The sequence below is a fragment of the Oryctolagus cuniculus genome, chromosome 3 (assembly GCF_051225735.1).
Source record: "Oryctolagus cuniculus isolate XC-2025 breed Fujian yellow rabbit chromosome 3, ASM5122573v1, whole genome shotgun sequence".
In the NCBI taxonomy this organism is placed as follows: Eukaryota; Metazoa; Chordata; class Mammalia; order Lagomorpha; family Leporidae; genus Oryctolagus; species Oryctolagus cuniculus.
This window is the reverse complement of record NC_142869.1, coordinates 48,952,934-48,980,107: the sequence shown is the minus strand read 5'-3', so window position 1 is coordinate 48,980,107 and position 27,174 is coordinate 48,952,934. Positions and strand designations below refer to the sequence as shown.

At 48.0% G+C, this 27,174-nt stretch overlaps 1 protein-coding gene across 21 annotated transcripts in view; it reads left to right on the top strand.

The window, feature by feature from the left end:
• Positions 1–27,174, top strand: part of MYO1B (myosin IB) — a 218,409-nt gene that overhangs the window by 80,285 nt on the left and 110,950 nt on the right. For all 21 annotated transcript variants that reach the window (XM_089330158.1, XM_089330155.1, XM_089330156.1 and 18 more), the window contains exon 3: positions 9,572–9,687. In XM_089330158.1, coding sequence (XP_089186284.1) covers positions 9,572–9,687 — 116 coding nt within the window. The remainder of the gene's footprint in view (positions 1–9,571; positions 9,688–27,174) is intronic.

Genomic DNA, 27,174 nt, shown 5'->3' with positions numbered 1-27,174 from the left:
GCGGCCAGGGCAGGCCCAGAGGTGGCAGGAGCGAGCTGCGGGGACCAGGCCTGTTGTGTTGGAGCTGGACTCGCCATCGCTCTCCTGGGTTCTGCTTCTTTTGTAGCTTGGTGATGGGGTATCGGGGGCCCCTGGGTGTGTGTGTGTGGTTACAGCGAGTGCGCCCCGGCCTCTGACAGTTCTCTGAGCTCACCATGCAGACTGGGATGTGGCGCTTCGGGAAGAACTGCCGCTAACGCGTGGCGAGACCCGTGCCAAATTATTTTAATAAGGAATTAAAGTGACTAGTGCTGTCAGTTTTACATATGTGTTGTATATGCAGCACAAATATTTCTCTTGGTCTGGAGAATGTGAAATGTGCAAACCGAGTTTGTTTTTTAGGTAAGGCTCAGATAGACAACAAAATCTGGTACTGGCCTAGGACTTGCAATTTTCACTTACACCATTTTTTTTATTTTATTTATTTTTTTTTTTTGACAGGCAGAGTGGACAGTGAGAGAGAGAGACAGAGAGAAAGGTCTTCCTTTGCCGTTGGTTCACCCTCCAATGGCCGCCGCTGCAGCCGGCGCACCGCGCTGATCCTGGCAGGAGCCAGGAGCCAGGTGCTTTTCCTGGTCTCCCATGGGGTGCAGGGCCCAAGCACCTGGGCCATCCTCCACTGCACTCCCTGGCCATAGCAGAGAGCTGGCCTGGAAGAGGGGCAACCGGGACAGAATCCGGCGCCCCAACCGGGACTAGAACCCGGTGTGCCGGCGCCGCAAGGTGGAGGATTAGCCTATTGAGCCACGGCGCCGGCTCACTTACACCATTTTTTTTAAAGATTTATTTATTTTATTATTTGAAAGGCATAGTTAGAGAGAGAGAGAGAGAGGAGTCTTCCATCTGCTGATTCACTCCCCAAATGGCTGCAAAGGCTGGAGATGTGCTGATTTGAAGCCAGGAGCCAAGAGCTTCTTCTGGGTCTCCCACATGGGTGCAGGGACCCAAGGACTTGGGCCATCTTCTACTGCTTTCCCAGGCCATTGCAGAGAGCTGGATCGGAAGTGGAGCAGCCGGGACTCTAACTGGCACCCATATGGGATGTCAGCACTGCAGGCAGTGGCTTTACCCACTACCGCACAATATTGGCCCCTGCTGTTGAGACCATTTTGACTGCTTTTTTTCCTCTTTTTTAAAAAAGTTAAAAATTTCTTTTAACAGACAATTTGTATATTATTTATGGGATCCTATATGATGTTTGGATATATGTATATATTGTATAGTGTTCAGTCACAGTAAATATACCTGTCTCCCCAAACATTTAACATTTCTTTGTGTCAAAAATACTCAAAGTCCTGTCTTCTAGTTGTTTCAGCTTAGTGGACCATACTGTGTCTTTAAAAAGAAAAAAAGTCCATTTAAGACAAAGGCCCTTTTCAAGGGAATCTGTGGCATCTTACAGATGACTAATTAAAAACCTTGTGGCACATGTTATCCTGATGCCTTGTGATCAGCTTCCCAGGACCGAGACCCAGGAAGAGGGTGGATGACCTCATCAGGAGGTGCACGGATTGGTGTTCTCGGACTCTCAGGCAGCTTGCCCCAGCACTCTGGGCTGACTGTTAGCTCTGCTGAGCCACACCTCGTGCTTGTCTGATCATCCACCAACTTCCTGTCTACAAAGACCATTTTGTAAGCGTCGTCTTCAAGACCTTGGCTGTGGGACTCATCAGTGACTTTAGCCGAGGTATTGACTTTCTTATTAATGCCTTCTGAGTCCTGGTTTGCCTCCTTGATTCCCACAGAGCCAGCGTGAACTCAGGGAATTCTACTTAGGGAATGCTCGCGTTGATGGCATGCCTGCTGTGTGTCAGTTGCTCTGCTTGGTGCATTGGCACATCGTCTTGTTTACTTCTCAGAATAAATGATGGAGAAATCAGCAGTATTCTTGTAGAGATGAGAACTTAAGTGATGTGTCCAGCTTCACATAAAACCCGGAAATTTGCTGGGTCATTTGGGGCCAAGGTTTGTACAGTATTTCAAATACATTTGAAGCATCGTTCATTTGTGGGCAGAGAATCTGAATACAGGGCTCAGATACTTAGGTCAGAGTGATGTGGGTTCAAGTGCAGGTGGTTTCATCACCCAACCCCCCTCAGCACACTCCGACTTCTCACTTCAGAACTGCATTCAGACTGAAGCTCGGAATCCTCACCCTCAAGTTCAAGGCCGTCTCCAGTTTGATCCTGGTCTTAGTTTTAGGACACCTTTCTCCTCTAGGAAAGCGCTTCCATTCCCTGTCTCTGCAATGTACCTGGGCAGCCCTTTGTGCCCTGTCCCCGTTTTCAGTCCGTGTGATAGCACGGGTCAGGACTTTCTTCCTTTGTAAGGCGGAAGCATGCTCCGTTGTGTGTTTCTTCTGTTTTTTATTGATCCTGCTGGTGGACGCCAGGCTCCTTCGCCATCTCGGCTCTGGTGAGAAATGCTGCTGCCGAGAACATGGGTGTGCAAATCATGGCAGCTCATACCTTTAGAAAATATATTGGAAGGAGACCACTCTCTTAGCAAAATAAGAAGGAGGTTCAGCCGTCACCGAATAAGGAGTCACACCCTTTGAGGAGAGCGGCTCTGACCCTCTGTCTTCCCTGGAGCTGTCTCAGGCTTGGGAGGTTTAGTGACCTTAGCTCCCTCTTTTAGACAGGGAGATAATGAGACTAATGACTCAGGTAGCCAAGAATTGCTTAAATCCCCTTTCTTCCTATTTTAGAGTCTTGAGCAGTTAACTCTTAAATTTCTATCTAAAAGGCACATGGGTTTTGCATAAAATTCGCCCTTAATAAATTTGTCCCTTGCTTGTCTGATGGTTGCAGCCTAAACTCAGTCTAGCACGCAGTGGGTGTGGTTCTGCAGTCCTCTTGGTCCCAGGCCTGGCCCATCCTGGATTTGAACTCCTACTACTTCAAAAGGTGAAAATAGCATGACTCGGAGACCTGAACTTAGAGATCTCCGATACCTGTGCTGTTTCTCTGTCATTTTAGACTAAGTGATTTATTAAATAGCGTTACGTCAGGTAGTTAAGGAAATCCTGCCTCTTGCCTCACCCTTCCCCTGATCTGTTTCTCTGACGTCGCTGAACGGTGGCGATGCAATCTTTTCGGTCGAGATGAAAAATTTACCTCTTTCCTCTTCCTCGTTTGTTCCTCAAGTAAGAGACGTCTTCAAAATGGAAAGTGAGCAGTTTGAAACACCTGCCCGTGGATTTCGGAAGGTGTCTTTCCATGGTCCGTGCACTTTTCGGATGCCCTGGTGGAAGGGCTGTAGCGTTCCTTGGGGGGGCTGGCCCGACACGGCAGCGCTTTGTTCCAGCGTGGAGGCTGCAGACACTCCGCAAGGCTGCGTGCGACACAGGTTTCCTGCGATGAGGCCCAAGGGTCAGAGGCCCAGCAGCCAGTGTGCGTCCAGTGCTGTAACCATAGGAGAGCAGACCCTTGGCTCCTGCTCTTGCTTTCGCTCTGCTAGCTGCTGTGGCCCTGTCACTTAGCTTCTGTGTGAGCCATTGTTACAGGTGTTCAGCTTGAGAATCCCTCTCTGTCTCCTGGGGGCGTGGGATAGTTTAGTAAAATGGTGCGTGGATGCTTGTTATATGCCAGCCCTTTAATAGGTTTGATGGTGAGCTTTTAAGGGAAGTCCCAAGACAGGTAAGCAAATAATTAAAATTCATTCTGAAGAAAATTCTTCCTTACCGTCTGGTAGCTAGTCAGATGGGAGGCTTTGTTAGAGCCCCAACTAAGCAGAGGTTTTAAAAATATGTTCTGAAAGAGTTTTGTGTGCATGAGCAGGCACTGGGATGTGGGCATCCCAAGCAGTGGCTTAGCCCCCGTACCACAGCACCTGTCCCTGTAGCAGTATTTTTCAAACTGCAAGGTTTTTTTTTTTTTCTTTTTTAATCCCATTCATGGCTCATGCAAGCCTTTTAGTGGATTAGGAATAGCAGTTTTAGACAAAATTGTACTGAATACAATTGGATAAAACCTATTAGTGCATCACATATAGTTAGGGTAGTTTTGGTTTTGTGGAGTTTTTATCAGATGTGTGTGCCTGCATGTGCATCCATGATTATGATGAAAAGTTTATGAATGAGTCATAATCAAACCCTGGAAAAACACTGCCATAGAATGGCCACCCCCCCACCCCTGTTTGCAAGTGCTGCTGCTGTTTGCTGAGATACCATAGCCCAGTTTATTAGAGATGGCGCTGGAATGAAGGTAAGTGAGGCCAAAAGGATTTCTCTTTTTGGCAGGTTTTCAGGATTGGTTGCATGGGAAGATCTGAAGGGGAAGGTGAGACAGAAGGTAGGTCAGTGGCAGCACAGGCACAGTAGTTGCAGTTGAAAGCAAAACCTGGTCCCGCGAGTCCTGAGGGTGAGGGAACCAGTGTGGTTTCTGGCCCCGGTGACACATTCATTTACTGGGTTCTCCTTAAAAGTGACTGGCCCCTGACCCCTCTTCTCTGAGGACTGTGTTCTGGAGGAAACAGCCTGTAGAGTGAAGTGCATGGTCTTGATGTGGTACACTTTGGTAATTCAGGGGCCTTTCCTTGGTGTTCACAGTGGTGGGCTTGGGAATGGGATTTGCTGGCTTGAGGAGCCTCACCTGCGCTGAGATTGCAGTGGGAATGCTCACACATCAGTGGTGCAAGGCCAGAGGGGCTTGCAGTTACACCTGGTGAAATAAGCCATGTGGGGAGCAACTCGGATTAGACTGTTACTCGAATTAAGACTTATTCTATGCATCTGCTCTCCCACAATATGGCGCTGGGAGAGGAGGAAACAGCTTCTACGCAGCTGCCTCCAGTTCAACCAATAAACAGCAGGACCTGCTCCTGATTGGAGGAGAGCAGCGTGCTCAGCGTGTGGGTAGCAGAGTTGGGATTGGTGGAAGAGGACTATATAGGAGGAGAGAGACGGCATGGTGGTGTGGGTTGGTTGGAGAGTGCGTTGGAGAGTTCGCGGGGAAGTTCGTTGCTTCGTTCTTTTTCATTTCTCTCTACTCATTCTTGCTTTGGGAGTTCGCTGTTTACTTATTCTTACTTTACTATAGAAAAGACTTGTAAAAAAGGGGAACATCTAAAGGGAACACCTGTGCAGCCCCCGAGAGAGCCAGCCGGCGGTGTGCCGCTCCCCCGCGGAAGTGGGGAAAGTGGCAGGGGGAACCGCCCTTCCACGGAGGTGGAAGGGACGGTTGCCAACCCGGGAAGAACCAGCAGCAAACCCGGGGAGGGCCGAGCAGACAAAAGAACAGCGCAGGGTCCTGTGTCGTTCCTCCACGAAGAGGGGGAGCGACATAATGGTGCCGTGACTCGGATAGGAAGCCTAGGCAGGGTTCAGTGTCGCTCCTCCATGAAGAGGGGGAGCGACATAATGGTGCTGTGACTCGGATATGAAGCCTAGGCAGGGTTTAGTGTCGTTCCTCCATGAAGACGGGGAGCGACATAATGGTGCCGTGACTCGGATATGAAGCCTAGGCAGGGTTTAGTGTCGTTCCTCCATGAAGAGGGGGAGCAACAAAGCCAGTCCCCCAAAAGACAGATATCATGTTTTCCCTGATTAATGGTAGACTAATAGAGTACCTAAAATGTAATGCATTGGAGTGAAATGGACATTTGGAGATTCGTCACTGTTTACAGCCCTTGTCTCCTCTGTTGAGGAACAGTGTTTTCTTCTTATTAGTTGTTGAACTCTTGTATTTAGGGTTAACCTTACGATCATTAAGTAAAGTGAAAATAGATCTTTGTAAAAAATTAAGAGTGGGATTAGGAGAGGGAGGAGGAAGAAGGGTTGGAGCATGAGCAAGAGGGAGAATAGTGTGGGACATATCACTCCTTTCCTAAATCTGTATATAGGAAGTACACGAGACTTGTATAATGAAATAAAACTTTATCATAAGCACAGTCAAAAAATATGAATTTGAACATTCTTATTTTAAAATATGCCTTTGAGAAGTTAGAGAAGCCTGCTAATTGAATCTTCTGTTTATAGAAGGTAGAGCTTTCTCTTCTACTTCTTCCCCCGTCTTCTCTTTCTTGTTTCCTTTTCTTTCCACTTCCTTTTTCCTTTCCTTGCCTTGGTCCCCCTTCTCCCCCCCGATGTCAGAGGCTGGACCCACAGGGCAGTGGGCTGGAGGGAGCTTTCTAGTACATATCGGTGGGAGTTCAGGTGCACCTGCAGATTTGGGGGTGCTGAGGCTCAGAATCATGGAGGTGGTGAGCTGGGGAGGGGCTGGACTGGTCACTTAGTGAATTTTTTCACCATCGTTTTAAAAGCATGATACGACAGGAAAACATCAACTAAGCAGTGCATAATGGTTTGTTGAAAACAATGATACGTATTGCCCCTAACTCTTACCATTAATTGATGTAAAATATTGAACTTTCCCATCTCTGTTCTGATAGCTGAAAAGCAGATTTAAATCTGGTGCTAAATGAAAAACTGGAAGCTGCCTGCAGCTGGAGGAGAATTTTAAATCCCACCTGGCCAATCAGCTGCTGCCAGGGGTGTCTGTCTCAGAGGAAGGAGGGTTATGGCTGTTCTATAGGGTTCTTCTGCAGGCACTTGTGGGGCTATTTAAATCTTTGGCTAATGCGCATGAAACCTTCAGAAAAGAAACTCAGGAACAGCAAGGGCAGGAGTTACAGTAGGGAACAAATCTAATAGGATGTCACTGTTAGAGGATGCTTACATGAACCTTAAGCATAAAGTGGAATAGAAAGAGTGTGTGGTTTCTTTTCGTGTTTGTTTATATTGGGCTGCCTTTTTGGTTTGTTGAGCCGTGTTAAGCATATCAGTTATCGTAGCTGTGTAACGAACCAGTCCCAGAAATCAGTGGCTTAAAGCGACCACCACTTATTTGTTTGCGAATCTGGGGGATGGCAATTTTCGCTGAGTTCAGCTTTGTGTTATCTTCCGCTGCTCCTACCTGGGCTCACTCGGGCCAGAGGCATCTGTGGCCAAACTGGCCGTGGCTGTCATGGAATGGCTTCACTCCTGCGTCTGACCGGTTGCAGGCTGTGTCGGTCAGGGAGCCTGGGGTCAGGAGAGAGCTTGCGGGGAGAAGCACATGCGATTCAGTATGCAGGGAAGTCACAACAAAAGAAACTTGCAACTTCTTTGTGTGGCTTCTGACTTGACACAGCAGTTTGTTCTGTATGCAGGACTGCCACAGAGGCAGGTTTTATCTACGGTTTTGCTATTGTGGAGTCTGGTTTCAAAGAGCAACTTGGTAATTAGGTTTTCTGCTGACAGCAAATCTGTATATTTTTAGGTTATTGCATTCAAGAAATTACCTAAAAAGGAAGAAGAAGGAGTCAAGTCCTTTTCTACCTAAAGAAAGCTCTGGGCCTTTAACAGATATTACAGGAATAACCGTTGGTTGTGTTTTTATATCTATAATTAATTCCTGTGTATTAGTTAGAAGCTACTAAGGTAAACAATTCAAACCCAACCATCTTCATTCACCTGCCAGGGTGAGCTGCAATGTGAGCGTGAGGAGGAAGCCGTCTTGAGAAAGTCTGGTCTAAATGAGATAGGCCAGGAAGCTTAGTGATTCTTTAGTCTGGCTATACTAAGTGAATGCTGATTCAATTAGTGATGATAGAACATCAGAAGTAAGTGCAAAAAAAAAACTGCGTGGGAACTGAGTTTCTCACACCAGCAGGCTTGCCCACTCGTGATGAGATTATGCTCTTACAGGCTCAACATGCATATAAAAACCACCTGTTGCATTTTCCAGACTGAGGAAAAGTCTTCTAGAATTGAAACTATCATGACTCATGTAAAACAAGTTCAGAATGTTTCTACTGTTTCTTCATTTTCTATTCAATTTCATTTTCTAGTAAGATCTGGCACTCTCCTTGAAGCGCTAAGGTGGCAGTAGTGGACAAACTTGTTCTGAAAATGCTGCCCTTTGTTTTATTTGACTTTGGAAAGGTGGGGACTGCCTTGTAAAGGTTCTTTCCTTTCTGAACCTTTGTTCTTTAAATTTCTTTTTATCACTTAGGGAGGAAAAGAGATGCAGCAAAAGTACTTTTTTCCCCCCTCCTATCTTTTTTTTTTTTTTTTTTAAAGATTTATTTATTTATTTGAAAGAGTTACACAGAAAGAGGCAGAAAGGTCTTCCATCCGTTGGTTCACTCCCCAGACGGCTGCAATGGTCAGAGCTGCTCCGATCCGAAGCCAGGAGCCAGGAACTTCTTCCAGGTCTCCCACACGGGTGCAGGGGCCCAAGGACTTGGGCCATCTTCCACTGCTTTCCCAGGCAACAGCAGAGAGCAGGATCGGAAGTGGAGCAGCCGGGACACGAACCAGTGCCCATTTGGGATGCTGGCACTGCAGGCGGTGGCTTTACCCACTACCCCGCCACAGCGCTGGCCCTGCCCCTTCTATCTTTATGATGTTGCAACTGAAGGGAAAATGAAGCTGCCGTGATGAGCAACAGTTCAGTGTTGTTGGCATTGGGAGGCGTAGTACAGAATGAACAAAACCAGCACTCCTCGTGCTCCCAAGTCTAGGTGGAAGGAAGATAAGTAGTTTTCTCTCTTGCAGGGAGAGAAGGTTAGTGTCTGCTAAAACACAGCATTGACCCCTGAGAACATATGTTTGCATTTTACATTGCATGCAAATGTGACATTAAATGTACTTTCCTCAGGTACATTTAAGTTCTGCTGTTACAGGACACTAGATATGATAGGACTTTGTGTTCCTTGAATGCCTTGCAGATAAGGTCAGTGCCAAAGTGAAGGTCTTGTTGTATAGGTGTGGGGTGGGGTGCAAGAGGGGACTCTCGTGTTTCTTTTGACTGAAGCAGGAGCATAAAAATGAGAGAAGGAAACACCAGCTCTAACGGGTGTCAGGCAGAGCTGTGCTCTGGCTTACAGTTAGCAGAGTCAGTGATGACATTGTTGGCAGCGACAGAACTTTGGAGAACTCTTATCCAGACCCATAAGCTGTTCTAGAGGTTCCTTTTTTTTTTTTTTTTTTTTTTTTGACAGGCAGAGTGGACAGTTAGAGAGAGACAGAGAGAAAGGTCTTCCTTTTGCCGTTGGTTCACTCTCCAATGGCCGCCGCTGCAGCCGGCGCACCGCGCTGATCCTGGCAGGAGCCAGGAGCCAGGTGCTTTTCCTGGTCTCCCATGGGGTGCAGGGCCCAAGCACCTGGGCCATCCTCCACTGCACTCCCTGGCCATAGCAGAGAGCTGGCCTGGAAGAGGGGCAACCGGGACAGAATCCGGCGCCCCAACCGGGACTAGAACCCGGTGTGCCGGCGCCGCAAGGTGGAGGATTAGCCTATTGAGCCACGGCGCCGGCTAGAGGTTCCTTTTGAAAAAGTAGTTCAACTGTTTAACTCTGTCCATTCCATTCATCTGCAAAGTGAATAGGCATTGTTGACCCCCTGACTTCAGCGATGCAGAGTGTAAAATGAAGGGTAAATCAGTAGAACCGAAGCTGTTTTTAAACAAATGAAACCACGTGACTACAACGTTGAAGATACTGAAATGTCTTGTAAACTGAGGGATATATTTTGTTCTTTCTTTTTCAGACTTACATCGGAAGTGTGGTTATATCTGTTAACCCATACCGGTCCTTGCCCATCTACTCACCAGAGAAAGTGGAAGATTACAGGAATAGAAATTTTTATGAGCTGAGCCCTCACATGTAAGTGCAGCATTAAAGCATGAAGTTTCTGTTTCACTCTGGAGTTGTGTAGTTGACAGATGTGTACAGCTGTCTTCCTGAGTGGCAGGAAAATATTTGTGTCCGTATTTCTTTTTAAAATCGAAGAAAGGAATGTGGAAGTTAGTTGTTCCGCCTTAATTTAAATTAAAAAAAAAAAAGGCAAAAATACTTCATTGCATGCCAGACCCTTAAGTTCTAAAATATTTGCGTTCACCATGTAAAATATTTTCTGCTAAAAATTCTGCAGAAGTAGCAGCTGCTGCTAATTATTTTTACAAACAAAACAGGAATGTGCATTGTTCTTAAAGAGCCCAGCAGTATCTCCATAGTAGTTCGGTTGGTTGAGAAAGAGCCTGAGTTATGGTTATGTCATGGTGCATGGGTAAAAAGATGAAATAATTCCTTCGGTTATCACCTTTGTGGACTTTGTTCACCAGATGCATGTGATAGGCCAGGGGTTTCACCTTCCTGCCATCCCGTTTGGTTCTTTTTTTTTTTTTTTTTTTTTTTTTTTTTTTTTTTTTTTGACAGGCAGAGTGGACAGTGAGAGAGAGAGACAGAGAGAGAAAGGTCTTCCTTTGCCGTTGGTTCACCCTCCAATGGCCGCCGCTGCAGCCGGCGCACCGCGCTGATCCTGGCAGGAGCCAGGAGCCAGGTGCTTTTTCCTGGTCTCCCATGGGGTGCAGGGCCCAAGCACCTGGGCCATCCTCCACTGCACTCCCTGGCCATAGCAGAGAGCTGGCCTGGAAGAGGGGCAACCGGGACAGAATCCGGCGCCCCAACCGGGACTAGAACCCGGTGTGCCGGCGCCGCAAGGTGGAGGATTAGCCTATTGAGCCACGGCGCCGGCTCCCGTTTGGTTCTTTTCTGAAGAAGGTCACCTGCTAGTGTAAATAATTCCTACACAGTGCCTACAGGTGTTTTGTCGGCTTGTTCAAGTTGCATTCTTTGTTGATGTGATTAATGGATGCTTCAACAGTGCCGCTAATTTATACCATAGTTTATTTTCTAGTTCGCATGACTGAAAAAATAACACTGGCAACCTTTTCTTGGGTTGCTGGATCAATGGCAGAACTGAGAGATTAGACCCTAGACCTGTTCCCCAAAGAAAAATGTCAAAAAAAAAAAAAAGTCTGAAAAAGAAAAAAATACCTGGAAATGATCATAAACAGCCCCTTAAACTTTGTTCCTCCAGTCTTGTTACATTTACTGACTCCCAAGAGAACTCTGGTCAGCATCTTATAGTCGTAGGTATGTCCACTGTTGATTAAAGAAAAGGAAAGACAAAGATGCCCGGTTGGGTTGCATTGTATGAGTTAAGAGGCTCAGACGGCTCTACTGGTAAGTTAGGCAGAAATGTGTCCCGCCCCCTCCCCTGTGGGCTGTTGTCACTATTGATGGTTGGTTGCATCAAGTGGCCCATGGTGTCTTGGTAGACACGATATTATGCTGTTATGTGCTGGATGCGGATCTAGTGTGTTTGTCAACTACAGCTGCACACTGAGCTGGAACTAGCCTGTGCAAGGCTTCAGTATCATTGCCACCACCGTGATCATTTTTGTTGATAGCTTGTCCCCCGCTTCCCTCTCAAAATAGATGAGGCATTGATAAAACAGCCCTGCGTCGTCGTGAACTGTATATAGACACGTGTATATAAACGTTGGTGGGGATATGTTCAGAAAAGGGTCTTAATGATAGAAAGGACATTTGAGAATGGCTGAGCTGTCAACTGGTGCTTGCTTCTGGACATTTTCGGAGGATTTTCACCAGAAAAGCATTTTTCCAATAGGGGCGATATTATCTCCCAGAGAACACTGGGCAACATTTGGAGACAGTTTTGGTTATTACACCCGGGGGTAGGATTTTGCCCCTAGGAGGTGGAGGCTGTGGGTGTGACAGAACGGCTACGATGTACGTGACAGTCCCCATGATCAAGAATTATCTGTTCACAATCTCAGTAGTGCTGAGGTTGGGAAACCCTACACTGTGGTGAAAGAACTATAGAAAGTCTTAGTTGGGCCCTAGCACAAAAGAAATTTCTCTGTAGAATTAAAGATCAGCTCTATTAATTTTGATTAAAAAAAAAACTAGTAATTAAAGAACATGTCTGTCATTCTCCAAATGCCTATTTTAGTTCCTCTTCATAAAGCAACACAATGGCATGTTTGGGCTGTTCGGAACTAAAGATTTAAGTGATTTTTGAAAATGGTAATTAAAAACTGAACATACTTATGTTACCAATTGAATGGATTCTGGCTTTTCAGTTATCTTAAAGTAGATTTTGCAAGTAATCTAATTTCATTTTGGCTTGAGAAAAATAAAATTTGAGATTTGTTTTATAATGTTATCTTTTATAGTTAGATCCCTATAAGGAAATATGTATTCAGTGCTGGGATGTTTATGTTAAATTTGAGGCTGTGAAGGTGTTCTCCAAGTCTGTTGCTGGGACCAGTGGTGTGAGAGATCCACTTGGGGCATGTAGAAACCTGGTATCCTAGGTCTTACTTTTGATAATCCAGAAGCCTGTTTTTTCCCCCCAAGATTTCTGGATGAATCTTATACATAAGTTTGAGAACATGTTGTCTTAGGTATGTATTTACAAGTATTTCTTCTTTTCTGAACTACTATTGCAAAGTGTGTTCTTTTAAATAGTAGTAGAATAATAATGGCTAGTGTTGATATATTTTGAGTAGTGTCTATATTTAGTAAATAATCTATTATCACTCATTTCATTCTCAAAACAATCCTATGAGGTAGGTGCTATTACAAATGAGGAAATTCTGGGGCCGGTGCTGTGGTGCAGCGGGTCAACGCCCTGGCCTGAAGTGCCGGCATTCCATATGGGCACCAGTTCTAGTCCCGGCTGTTCCACTTCCAATCCAGCTCTGCTATGGCCTGGGAAAGCAGTAGAAGATGGCCCAAGTCCTTGGGTCCCTGCACCCATGTGGGAGGCCCGGAGTAAGCACCTGGCTCCTGGCTTCGGATCGGCGCAGCTCCGGCCGTTGCAGCCAATTGGGGAGTGAACCAGTGGGTGGAAGACCTCTCTCTCTGCCTCTCTCCTTCTCTCTGACTCTCCTCTCTCTGTGTGTAACTCTGACTTTCAAGTAAATAAATATTTTTAAAAAAAAATGAGGAAATTCTTATAGAAAGACCAAGTAATTTATGCAAAGCTGGACAGCTGGTGGGAGTGGGGCTGCGGCGTGGACAGTCCTCTCCTGTCCCTCTCCGCTGGGCACAGCCTCCCGTTGTGCACGTCCCTCTTATTGCCCTTGGGTCACCTTTGCTCCTGCACACAGATCCTGCGAGATAACTCTGAGTGTGCTTCAGTTTTCCTCTAGGACTGTCCCATTCTTAACAAAGTTTCAGCTTTAACTCCTGCTTTGTAGATGGTTAGATATATAGTGGGTGTCTCTTCTAGCATGGAAGTTCATGCTTTGGAATATCTATTTTTATCCCTGACTCTGAAAGGTCCCTATATGAGACAGCATGGTGCTGCTATCCCAGTTCGTCTCCCTCACCCCCAGTGATAAAATAAATTCCCATTTATGCTTATTAGGATAAACACGTGGCCCACAAAATCTAAGTGATGCACAGGGTGCTGTCTTACCGCCTGTGTCTGAGTCTGCGGGATTCATTCTTCTTCCTCCCTCTTCTTCCTCCTCCCTCTTCTTCCTCCTCCCTCTTCTTCCTCCTCCCTCTTCTTCCTCCTCCCTCTTCTTCCTCCTCCCTCCTCTACTTTCCTTCCCCTCCCCCCACCTCTTTCCTCTCTTCTGTTTCCTCCTTCCCCCTCCCCCTTCTCTCTCTCTTGAGCCCAGTCACTTGAGCCATCACCTTCTGCCCTCTGGGGTCTGCAGTGGCAGGAAGCTGGAGTCAGGACCTGGAGCCAGGACTCAATAGATGGATCCTCTTCAAACCGGATCACGTTACTTCGTTTTCCAGAAACCTTCCTGGTCTGCCTGGGACCCCAGGCTCCTTGGCCTGGTGTTGCAAGCGCTCTGTTGCTCAATGCAAGCATTCCCCTCTAGCTGCAAACCCCACTGTTGTCCTTCATGCCGCCTCCTGCTGAGCCACAGCCATTCGTGTGTCTTTCCTGTGTCTCCTATGCACTCCCCAGCTCCACCGTCAAGATCCCGTGTGTCCCTTATGGTCCGTCTTAGGGGCTGATCATCCACAGAAAAACCCATAAGAGGTGCTGCCTCTGAGTTTTAGGAACCAGTTCATGATCGCACGCATCAACTCTTAATCGTGTTAGTACCACCCTCTTAAGTGAGACATTGAGGAACTGTATCTGCCCATCTCTGTGGCTCTCTCCGAGCTTTCTCTTAAGAGCTCAATGACTGTAGGATAGAAAAGGTTTCAATAATTTTTCATTATGTTTCACCTGTATTATCTCACATCTGATGATTCAGTAAAACTAAAAACTTTTTGATAGGGTATTGAGTTTATTCAAAAAATGTATATTGTATAATAATGGTTTCATTTTTATTAAAAATGAAAATGCTATTTTTATGGCATTCTTCAGCTATGACCATTTGTTGTTTTTGTGCTCTGTGTGCCTTATTGGAGGGAATTTGTCATTAGGGGACCTATTGTGACACCTGCCACCAATGCCTCCTGATGTGTTACAGCCCAGGAGGGACCTGAAATGTATTTTTTTTTTTATTTTTTTTGACAGGCAGAGTTAGACACTGAAAGAGAGACAGAGAGAAAGGTCTTCCTTCTGTTGGTTCACCCCCCGAAATGGCCGCTATGGCTGGCACGCTGCGCTGATCTGAAGCCAGGAGCCAGGTGTTCCTCCTGGTCTCCCATGCGGGTGCAGGGCCCAACAAGCACTTGGGCCATCCTCCACTGCACTCCTGGGCCACAGCAGAGAGCTGGACTGGAAGTGGAGCACCCGGGACAGAATCTGGCGCCCCAACCGGGACTAGAACCCGGTGTGCCGGCGCCGCAGGCAGAGGATTAGCCTATTGAGCCGCAGTGCTGGCCAAAATGTATCCTTCTTAAATTAAAGGACAGCCTGCTGGTGGTACCAGGTTAGGGATTGCAAGCACTCTTTGAAAATGCAGCTTTTATTTTCATTCCTATAAATGAAAAACTGCCATACCATTTGAAAACCTTGAAAAATGGCTTAAGATTTTTGAAAAATTCCTGGTTACTTAAACCAGAAAATGGGGAAAATAACTAGTGGGAGGATTTTGGATGGTGCTAAGGTCGGCTGTCCAGACAGGAGCCCTCTGTCTCCGTGGAACCTTTGACCCCTGAGTCTGTGCCCAACTGCAGGACTACAAGCCGTTGCCTGTAGAGTGACGTTGCTGGGATGCTTGCGTATTTTGAGTCCTTGCTCGTCCTTTTATTTCCTTCCCTTCAGGGTGAACTAGATAATTGTTGTAAGAGTGTTTCTGATTGTATCTCTAAATGTACAAGTGCTATGGGTGAGTGTACAGAGTTTGGTTAAAGGACCCATGGCACAGTATATAGGTACTGCCTCCTTTATCTGATCAGTGTCTCTCTACAGCAGAGTTGAAAGTGTGAATAAATTGTATCCATGGGGCCACTATTCAGTCTAGTGGTTAAGATGTTTTAATTCTCGGCCGGCGCCGCCGGCGCCGCGGCTCACTAGGCTAATCCTCCACCTTGTGGCACCAGCACACCGGGTTCTAGTCCCATTCGGGGCTCCGGATTCTGTCCCGGTTGCCCCTCTTCCAGGCCAGCTCTCTGCTGTGGCCAGGGAGTGCAGTGGAGGATGGCCCAAGTCCTTGGGCCCTGCACCCCATGGGAGACCAGGAGAAGTACCTGGCTCCTGCCTTTGGATCAGCGCGGTGCGCCGGCTGCTGCGCGCCGGCCGTGGCAGCCATTGGAGGGTGAACCAACGGCAAAAGGAAGACCTTTCTCTCTGTCTCTCTCTCTCTCACTGTCCACTCTGCCTGTCAAAAAAAAAAAAAAAAAAAAAAAAAAGATGTCTTAATTCTCAAAGACTTCTGCCTCTCACATCAGAGTGCCTGGGTCTTGGCTCTGGGTCTTGATTCCAGCTTCTCATGCAGATGCTGGTAGACAGCAGCAATGGCTCAGATCATTTGGTTCCTACCACCCATACGAATGACGTGGCCTGAATTCCCAGCTCCTGGCTGTGGCCTAGCTGAGTCTCGCCATTGGTGGCATTTGAGGAGTGAATCAGCAGATGGGAGATCTTGGTGTCTCTGTCTGTGTCTCTCAAAAAAAAAAAAAAAATCAGTTACATTAATAACTTACAACAAATAGATCCTAAATTCTTAGAGGTTGCTTGTATCGATGTGAAAGTGCTCTCTCAAGGAATTGGTGACTGTTATTCAGCTGAGGCCATTATATCCTTTCTAATTCTACTCTGGAATAGTTAAGTCTTTAGCTTATGTAGTACCTACCCAAACCCCACTTAGACAGGGGTTTCTGTTTCCTATCTAGCGTTCTTCCCGCTGATTGCTTTAGAGAAGTTATTCATTTACCAAGCAAATATTTACCAAGAGCTTACTGTGTGCCCGGCACTCTGTTAGGCTCTGGGATAGAGCAGTGAACAAATCAAACCAACTTCTTGTCTTTGTGAGGGAGACAATGCTCCAGCTTCAGTATTGAGAAACCAAGATCGCTCACACCCTTGGTTAGGAGGGAGAAGGGAGAGATGCTTTTCTGAAAGGGAAACACATTGTAAGTGGTACTCTTGTAAAACACCCTTGGAGCCGTGCTGTCACAGGCAGTGGCTGGTGGATCCCAGCCTCTGAGGCTCGGCCTCTCTTACACCTCCCATCTGTAGGACGGAATCGGAGCTCCACCTCGCCCTGCCGTTTGCATTCCTGACATTGACATCGTGTGTGTCCTGATGCCATCTTGAAAGTAGCTATATATATATATTTATATTTTAAAGATTTATTTATTTGAAGGGTAGACAGAATAAAAGGTCTTCCATCCACTGGTTCACTCCCCAAATGGCTGCAACTGCTGGAGCTGGGCTAATCGGGAGCCAGGAGCTTCTTCCAGGTCTCCCATGCAGGTGCAGGGGCCCAAGCACTTGGGCCATCTTCTACTGCTTTCTCAGGCTATAACAGAGAGCTGGATTGGAAGTGGAGCAGCCGGGACTCGAACCGGCACCCATATGGAATGTCGGCACTGCAGGTGGCAGCTTTACCTGCTGCGCCACACACAGCACCGGCCTCAAAAGTAGCTAACCTTTGCCTTTCCTTGGAGGCGTGGCTGTTTGGGTCACACTAAGCAGAGGGCAGGCCTCGTGTTTGCTTTCCGTCTTGGGAGATATTTGGTTGATTCTGGATAATCCATGGCTAGGAACTTCCTGATTTAGAGACCTAGGTGTCCTAAGAGCAGTGCAGTGGCCATGTGGTGGTGCAGGTCCACTGTTAGCTCGAACTTCCTGAGGCTGAGGCTGCTGGGAAACATCTCTGAGCCGAATGCATACTCGGCTTCTGTAACAGCTCCAGGAATCGAGTCCACTGCCTTTGACTCTCCAACTTTTGTTCTCAGCATACTGCTTTACTGGGGCTATTTCCAAGGCAATTTCTATCAAAATACCTATTCTTGGTGGGAAGGAAGGTGAAGTTTCTTAAGGGAGGTAGGTTGGTATGATGAGGCCAGCTTAGTGATTTTGTCATGAGAATCCTTGTGCTGGAAGGTTGCACATATTCATCAGAAAGCATTTTGGACCTATCTGGGCATCTCGGAGTCCCGATTTCCAGTTTCCCCACTAGAATTTATATCCCTTCTCACCAAATGGACATCTGAGCTTTGGAAGAATGCGTTTTGCGAGGGCAGTTTGCAAAGCCAACCTCGTGTTCACACCTGCTTAGTGATAATTTCAGTGACAGAATCTCAAAGAGAAAAGTCTGTCAAAGGGGACTCCTTCCTGCCAAAACGCTCTTGGTGTGTAAAATTCTGAGAAAGATCCGTGTCTTCGGGAGGAGTGGTACTGACGTGGTAGCCTGGAGAAGGTGTCGCCTGGTACTGCATTCCTGATGAGCTCCCACCGGGGAGCCCTGTCTGGAGAGAGAGGGTATGTGTAGGCGGGGCAAACGCACAGCGTGGGAGTCTGTCTGAACGTGGGCTGGCAGGCACTCGTTCCGGTCCAAACTGGAAATCAGCAGTGCCAGGGGTAGTCGCAGCAAGTTCAGTCTAACAAATGCAGCGCCACTCTTAGACTTGGGACACCCAGAGTCGGGACCGGGGCTGTCACAGGGGCAAACACTCACGGAAAGGGGAGCAGGCTCTGTTGCAGCAGCCCCAGGAGGGGGTCTTGTTGCTATCTGTGTGTTCCTGGCTCCGTCCCGTCCCAGATGCCCACGTGCTCATTCCTTCCATCAGTGTGATTAAGCGTTTATGGTGTGTGTGTGTGTGTGCTCATGCTAAGGTGATGAAGATGGCTTTTCCTTGAGGATTCATAGCCTTATGCAGGGGACAGATCAGTCCATCAGTAACCTTGGAGGGGAGAGAATTGCCATGAGAAGGCAGGGACATGGTCCTGGTTTTCCCGGGGCAGGCTTACTTCTCTCCATTGTGGCAGCAGCGTTAACACCCGTGTCCCTCATGCTCACAGAAGTGCCCACGTGTGGGTGGTCAGTGGGATGGCCAGCAGTCAGCTCTGCCTGAGGAGCCAGTGGGTGGGCCAGTGGGGCTCTTGCATGATGACTTTGCAGAACGGAGGGGAAGTGGAATTCCAGGCCCAGGAAGGAATGTGCCAGGCCCAGGAAGCAGTGTTGATTCAGCTGTTCAGCATATGTTATCTGAGTGCCTACTGTGTGCTGGGTACTGGTGCAGGTGCTGAGGATGAAATAGACAAAACACTTGGCAAGCGCCAGGTGAAGTGAATCAAGTAAGCGGGACCTTAGATGGTGATAAGTGCCGCAGGGAAACGTGCCAGGGCCAGGGAGAGGCGTGACGGCTGTGCGGAAGTGGGTGCCTGGGTTACTGTCTTAAGTGGGGTGCCTGGGGAGTCCTTATTCAGATGGTGATCTTTTCAGTGTTGTTCTCAAGGCGTAAGGGAGCCGGTCAGGGACTGTGCCAGGAGAGGAATGTTCTAGCCCCAGGGGACAGCAGGTGCATGCGGAGTTAGAGATAGAACAACTATGTGGCCTGTCGCTGATGGAAATTCCCATGTTCCCTAAGGCTGGAGCTTCGGCTGCACGCTGGGGAGGGGAGATGAGGCGGAAGAGCAAGACCAGACCTGGGCTGCAGACACCTCCTGTGCTACGGACCTGCCTTTCTAAGCCGGCAGGATCAGTCCCGGGATTGGGACTGTTCTGAGGGCACAGAGTAAGGTTAGGGACCTCGTGGGCTTTCACAGTGATCCAGGCTAGAAGGGACAAGGGCAGAGGCTCAGCTGGAAATGGTGGATATTTCGGAGGCAAAACTGTGGATGCAGTGAGTGAGGCGGAAGGGGATCAGAGTTCAGTCATGGCTTCCTGGCTGGCACGGAGAGTACCGGATCGGGGTGCCAGGCCGTCCCTGAGACGTTTGATGTAGCCAGGAGGCTGTCCGGCCAGGCAGCGGAGGGGCCGTGCCAGCGCGTGCCTCCTGGAAACCTGGCGTGGCGTGGCTAGGGAGGCTGCTCCCTGGCGCGTGCCTGTTCCCTAATTCGTGGTGTGGGGTGGCCTGGTTTCTCTCCCCCTCGGGGAGATGGTGTGTGTCTGGGCTTCCGTTCCCGATATTGGACCCTCCACGCAGGCTCAGCCTCTGTTCTTACACTTCTGCTTCGGAGAGGTTTGAAGCAAATTTGAATCCCTCTTCAGTGTGTAAACTTGACCATATAGCTGTTTCATTCCTAGGCTCATTTTTTGTTCTTGTCCAGTTATCAACAACTCTTTAGTCATTTGCTCTGTGTTGCCGTGGTCGGAATTTTGCACAGGACAGCCAGGCCTGGGCTAGGCTGGAGCCAGGAACCGTGCACTCCATCCAGGTCTCTCACCTGGATAGCAGGAACCCAAGTACTTGAGCTGTCATGTAGGAAGCCACATCAGAAGCAGAGGCGGGACTCAATCCCAGGCTCTCTGATATGGGACGCAGAGTGACTTAGCCTGCTGTGCCACGGCACCCTGTCCATGCTCATGGTCCCTTATCTCGTTTGTTTTCTTCCCCCAGGGCCTGACAGCAGGTGTTGTGTTTTCTGATATGTTCAATTCTGCAGCAGTAACTGGATGTCCAACGATTCAGTTCAGTTCTGGCACTCACTACGCAGTTAATGCAGGCCCAGTCGCACAGGGACGGCCCCACTTCAGACCCCACCCACAGATGGAGCCCCCACTTCTGCCAGCCAACCTCACATTTGGTGGTTCATGTAACACCCTCTTCTCGGGTTCGTCGATTTGCTAAAAGGACTCACGGAACTCAGGCAGACACTTGACTTGATATTCACTCATGTGTTAGGATGCAATGCAGAAACGGCCTCATGGGAGAGATGCACAGGGCAAACATGGGGGTGGCAGAGCCGCCGTGTCCCCCAGGGGTGCCGTCGGTGCCATCACCCTGGGACTGAAAGCTCTTACTCTAACCATAGGCCTTCCTGAAGCTATGTGGGATCCACCGTGTGTCGGCTCATTAGCATAACCTCAGGTAGGGCCAAAAGAGGTTTGGTCCACAGAAGAAAAACTGCTCCTGGAGCTCAGGACGTCCCAGGGGTTTCCGGGGCTCTGTGCCAGCCACCTGAGCCAAGGATGGAACTTCCTTCTTTGTATACCCCGGATGTGGACACGCACAAACACGGTGCCTTGGAGGCTTGGAGGAGGACTTGAATGTGAGCTTCCTGGGGCCAGGTTCATGCTGGAGTTCCTCTGTGACGTCCTAGTGAATTCACGGGCCTTCTCTAGCCGATGAATGTCTCGGGGCAGCTTAACAGTTCAGTTCCAGAAGGGCTGGGGATTCACGGAGGCTCCGCGTCCAGCGCCCATCTCGGGCCGGCCCTGCACGTGTGCCCCGGCTCCCTTCCGGCCGCTCTGGAGTGACTTAGGGCTTTCCTCTGTGCTTGTCTGCTCTCTCCACTGCACAATCAACTCCCCTTCTCCCCCAGCTTCCCTACAGTGTAGGTGTTAAGAGTACGCATCTTGACCCTGATCTTCCAACCACCCCACCCGGCATTGCATTCTCTTTATCTCAGGGCTTTTCCAACAAACTGCATCTGCCAGGGCCTTTGGTCTGTGCCCTCTTCCAAGTGAGCTGCGTGCTCTCAGGCTGTCCTCTCCTCCTTCCGCTCAGACTGTTCAAGATCGTGCGTGACTTCCCTGTGCTCAAGCCTGAAGGTCAGTTCTGAGCCGTCCTCGGCCGTGAGTAGCATTGGACGACGGGACAGGTCCTGGCCGAGACCTCCGTGGGGCTTTCTGGCCCCCGTTCGCCTGTGCTTGCTCTCCAGCCTCACCACACGCACCTCTCCGCCCTCCCTGTGTGGGTCGCCAGGCTCGCTCCGCCACCTTTTTTTTTTTTTTTTTGACAGGCAGAGTGGACAGTGAGAGAGAGAGAGAGAGAGAGCGAGAGCTCTGCCACCTTTTCTTTTCTCCACCACAGGCTCAGCTTAGTGGGGGACGCTCATGTCTTCTGTGTGCTGTTGGTATCTCTCAGGCTTAGATTTGCAGCTCACCTCTGCTGTGTACCGCAGGGGAGCTGGCTCTATTCAGCTCCTTGGATCCCCCTGGGGGCCTGGGAGCCGTCTCCAACCCCAGCATGCTTCAAGCTGGACTTACGGTCCTCCCCCGGGTCAGAGCAGCACCGGCCTTTGATTGCTTATGGCACATACTTTGCTTTTCCCTTTTCTGCTGCTTCTCAGTTGATGCGATCTGACCACCCCTCGCTGCCTGCCGGGCCTCAGTCCTCTGTTGCTTGGACTATTGCCGTAGCCTCCCAGCTGGCTTCTTGCTTTCCAGCTCCTGTTGCTTCCTCCTGCCACCTTTCACTCCCCACTCGTCACGGGTGCCCATGACATTGTTTTTCTCGGCTGCTCCAAAACTCGCAGTGTCCCGTGTGTGGCCCGTGGGGCTCTGCTTGATCCGGGCACTGTGTTCCTCTCCAGCTGCGTGCCTTGCTGCGGGTTCTCTTGCTGCAGTCCCACTGGCCTCCTTGCTGTTCCTTGTAGGTGCTACGCACTCGGTATTGCTCCTCCTACCTGCAGGGCTGAATTGTTCTCTGTCTTTAGTCGGGAAACGCCCCGGTCGTCAGAGAATCCTGCTATCTAAAATAGCCATTGCAGCTCTGCTTCTGATCCAGCTTCCTGCTAACACACACTCTGGGAGGCAGCAGTGAGGCTCAAGTACTTGGGTCCCTGCCACCCATGTAGAAGACCCAGATTGAGTTCTGGGCTGCTGACTTTGGCCTGGCCTAGCCTCCAGCTGTTAGCGGCATTGGGGGAGTAAACCAGCAAATGGAAGATGTCTTTTTGTGTCTCTGCTTTTCAAACAGAAATGCAAATAAAATTATTAAAATAGCAGTCCTTCCCCCCAAGTTGTGCCTCCCTCCCCCCACTAACTTTGCTTTTCTTCGTAGCATTTGTTACTACCTGACACTTTACTTTGTGCTTGTCCTGTGTGCTAGAATGTCATTCCAGTGGGGCCTTTGTTTATGTCACATGTCCACATTATCACGGGAACCAGGACAATTCTTGGCACAGAGCAGCCACTCCGTAGATACCTGTGGATGAATAAGGGAATGTGGGGGCCCACGTGTGGCAGGCATCGTCTGTGTCTTTGGGAACCTTTCAGTATGGTTGGGGCAGACTTTCACATAGGCAGGTCCTTTTTCTATAAAAGCCCACTTACGAGACAAGGATTAAGATTGAAGCACAGAAAAGTTGGTAGTTTCAGAGATCTCAGGATGCCACCTGTGTGAAGTCTTGAAGGCGTTCTTGAAGTAGGTGCCATTTGTAGTGTCCTATCCAGCTACGAAAGATAAGGTAAAGAGACCAATTTTAGCTGTGGCTCAGTGAACCAGGATGTTAGGAGAGGGAAAAGTACTGGAGTTGAGATGGTAGCTGCATGTAGAGCCACTTTTTCATTTTAATAAAACAGTCAAATACCAGGCTGCTTGAATCATTGGGAGGATTGAAGGATTATGAAGTGACTCCAGGGTAATGGAGTTTGGGATGAGGGTATTACCTAAAATTACAACCTCATGTGTATGGAAAAATTACCATCTTACATTTCAGTTGCTAACTGGAAAAAATTTTCAGACTTGTTAACTATGTCTAAATATGTGTGTTTAAATGCAATGTTTTAGTGAATGAATGGTGAATGAATGCTTCCATGATTTATACATGTAAACAGATGTTAATTTGCTTATGTTTTAGGACAAAAGCTCTAGTTGCTATTGGTGACAGATCACTGTTCAGCAGGGGGCCATCGGATACCTGGTATACTAAATCCAGCCTTCATTGACAAGGACTGAGGACCAACAATCCTTTGCATATGAAGCCTTCCCAGTGGCTATTAGCATTCAGTGTCTGGATTCATGGGTGGTCAGCTTGAGGTCTGAAAAGAGTATCCTCTATTACAGTAGGCGCATCCTAAGCCTGAGAGGCGGTTCAGCCTAATCCCACAAGACATCATGAGTAGAGGAATAAACTGGAATGTATGTATCTTCTACTTCCTTTTCCCTTCAGCCCACCTGAATAGCAAACAGGAGGAAGCACCCGGGGCAAGGAGGCTTTGGATGCTTGCGCTGTGAGCCGCTACCCTTGGGAAGCACGTGCAGGCGGAAGCTCAGGTGACCGGCTGAGGCCCTGCAGTTCCTGCTTAGGAGCAGGGAGGTCCATTCCCACTTCCAGCTTCAGTATTTTCATGAAGGATGCCCAAGGCTCTTGAATGTTTCTTTAGGAACTGATAGTTATTTTTAAAAGGTTTATTTCTATTTATTTGAAAGCGTGTCAGAGGGAGATAGACACATACACACACAAACGGTATGTGTGTGTGTGTGTGTGTGTGTGTGCACGCGTGCATGTGGCTAGTTTCATCTGCTGGTTCATTCTCCAAATGCCCACAGTAGCCAGGGCTGGGCCAGGCTGGCTGAAGCCACGAACACTGTGTGGGTCTCCCATGTGGGTGGCAGGAGCCCAGGCCCTTGAGCCCATGATTTTCTACCTTCCAGGATGTGCGTTAGCAGGAAGTTGAGTTGGATCTGGCATAGCCAGAGTTGATCTTTTTTTTTAAACAATTTATTTGAAAGGCAGAGACAGAAAAGCCACACATGAATGCACACATACATACACACACACAGACACTATTTTTTTTTTTTAAAGATTTGAGAGAGTTACACACAGAAAGAGAGGCAGAGTGAGAGAGTGAGTCTTCCATCTGCTTGTTCACTCCCCAGTTGGCTGCAATGGCCGGAGCTGCACCCATATGAAACCAGGAACCAGGAGCTTCCTCCGGGTCTTCCCATGTGGGTGCAGGTGCCCAAGCACTTGGGTCATCTTCTGCTTTCCCAGGCCATAGCAGAGAGCTGGATTGGAAGTGGAGCAGCCCGGACTCAAACCGGCGCCCATATGGGGTGCCAGCACTGCAGGCAGCAGCCTCACCCGCTACGCCACGGTGCCAGCCCCAGAGACACTGTTTCCATCTGCTGGTTCACTCCCCAAATGCCTTGGGACCAAGAGCTCAATCCAGGCCTTCCACGTGGTGGAAGAAACCCAACTGCCTGAACCATTGAACCATCACCCACTGCCTCCCAGGATATGCATTAGCAGGAAGCTGGACTAGGAAGTGGAGCTGGGTCTTGAACCCAGATACTCCAACATGTGAAGAAGGCATCCTGAGTGATACTTTTTTTTTTAACTTTTATTTAGTAAATATAAATTTCCAAAGTACAGTTTATGGATTACAATGCCCCCTCCCCATACTTTCCCTCCCACTCGCACCCCTCCCATCTCCTACTCCCTCTCCCATTCCATTTATTTGTAAGGCATAGTGACAGGGGTGTGGGGAAGAGAGATCCACTGGTTCACTCCTTATTTGACTGCAGTGGCAGGGGCCCAAGCGCTTGGGCCATCATCTGCTGCTTTCCACAGTGAATTAGCAGGGAACTTGATTGAAAGAAGAGCAGCCAGGACTTGAACCACAGCTCCTATGTGGAATGCTGGCATTATAAGTAGTGGCTTAACCTGCTCCCCCACAACAAAGCCCCTGCTCTCCTTCCCACACCAAGTCGTATCTTAACAGCTATGCCACATTCCCTCCCCTAGGAGTTGGTGGTTTTGAGCTTTTGCTTTGATTGCTCTCACAAGACATTCTTTCCCTCATATACCCTGCCTCACGTTTGATCACATAGTGTTGCTGCTACTTCTGGCTGCATGAGTATTTATGAGTATGGTTGTCTTGGCTTATTAATAGCAGAGGCTTGTGTGTATTTTGCTCATGCAGATAAGCATATGGCTAAAAACAGGGATGTTCAAAATAGCAGAGTCTCATCTGAAGCCACAGAAATGTAAGAAATAAAAATGTTACCGAAGTATCAAGATGTTACAGATAGAAATTCTAAAATGAACACACACAGACCTTTGAGATTATGTGATGGGGTGAGTCATCGCTATCTGGCTACTCATTACCTGGAATTTAGGTAGAAGGAAAGAGGAAGTGTGGGAACATATGCTGGGCATTGTTCTGAACACAAAGAGGAAATGATATATGATGCTTTGAACATGGGCTTCCTGTTCATAACATACGGCGACTTTCATTATAACAATACCCTGTCAGTGCCTGGGAATGCTGCATTTTGTCTTGCAGTTTAGGTAGCATCAATGAATTTTAAAGCCTGAAATTTTTGTCATTTCCTGTAACTAGAACTTTTTGTCTTTGATGTTTGCCATCTCTGTGGCATTGATCTTGAATGGAACTGAAATTAAAATTGGTCCAAAGTAAAAATTCTGGCTGTGCAAATAGAGAAGTTGGTCTGATAAATTTGTAGCCGGTTCTTCTCGCCTATGTTTTCCGTTCTGCCCTTTCCCAGGCACCCTGATCACCCCACTCTTCTCCCCACATTCAAATCCTATACAGCTTTCTTGATGCACCTCGGGTAATACCTCCGCTTGGAAGCCTCTTCCCAAAAGGCTCCTGAGTGGTCTGTACCCACAGTCTATGCCAAATAATATGTGATGATTACATGGTGCTGTCTTTATATTTATTTCATTGTTGCCTGTGTAAGTGTTAGATTGCTGTGAGAGTCACCCTGTAGGGATCATATATAACAATTTGAAATTTTTAAAAATTCTTTTCCTCAAAGTGAACATAGTAGCCGGTGCCGCGGCTCACTAGGCTAATCCTCCACCTTGCGGCGCCGGCACACCGGGTTCTAGTCCCGGTCGGGGAGCCGGATTCTGTCCCGGTTGCCCCTCTTGCAGGCCAGCTCTCTGCTGTGGCCCAGGAGTGCAGTGGAGGATGGCCCAAGTACTTGGGCCCTGCACCCATGGGAGACCAGGATAAGTACCTGGCTCCTGCCATCAGATCAGCGTGGTGCGCCGGCCGCAGCGCGCTGGCCGCGGCAGCTATTGGAGGGTGAACCAACAGCAAAAGGAAGACCTTTCTCTCTGTCTCTCTCTCTCACTGTCCACTCTGCCTGTCAAAAAAAAAAAAAAAAAAAAAAAAGTGAATGTAGTTAAAGCTGGAAGGTAAAGAAACATTAACGGCTTGGAAAAGACTACAGAATTATTTGTCAAGAAAGGAAAATGATATTGGAGTTTTGCAGGGCAGGTAGGAACATTCAGGTGCTTGGGCGGTGGGACAGAGGATAGCACGTGGATTTAGGGAGATTCAGTATCCAACTTGAGCAGATCTGGAATCCATTCTAACAGGCATGCATTAAGAGATTCTATTTCTATAAGATAAGTCAGGATAATAGGCCTTTGGAATTCCTCTTGGCTGACACTATGCTTCAATTGCAGTATTTTTGTTCGGCTAAATCTCTGTTTCTGTTTATAAACTGAAGATTTTCCTAGGTTTGTCAGTAGTTTCATTAGTAGTGTTGAATAATACAGTTGTACATGAATACATTAAAATTTTCTGGGAAATCCTCAGTTATGTGCATGAGGGGACTGGTGAATTAGGAGGCAGATCTGGCTCATGCATCACTCAGTTACCTTCTCTCCTTTTTCCCCAGCAAAGAAAATCTCTACATATGTGTGTGGATTTTTGTCAAAAATACGTGAAGAATATGAATGCAAACGAATTATATCTCTTTGCATTTAAAATGGATTGGAGGCAGCTTACGATTTCATAGTCAATGTAATAAAACGAATGGTTTTTCTTTAAGTCAGAGCAAAGGAAACATAGAAATGGATGAGCCCCAAGTGAAAGTTAATACTATAAGATCCTCTACAGCTTTTGAACTTGACCTTTTCTTTTCCTGGTAGTCAAAGCAGAAAGGGAACTCTGATCAGCCACCACGTTACTTTTGCATGCAGAATGAAGGTGCGTGATTTGCTCGTCAGAAGCCACGTCTTTGTTGCCAGTTAGGTTTCCGAGA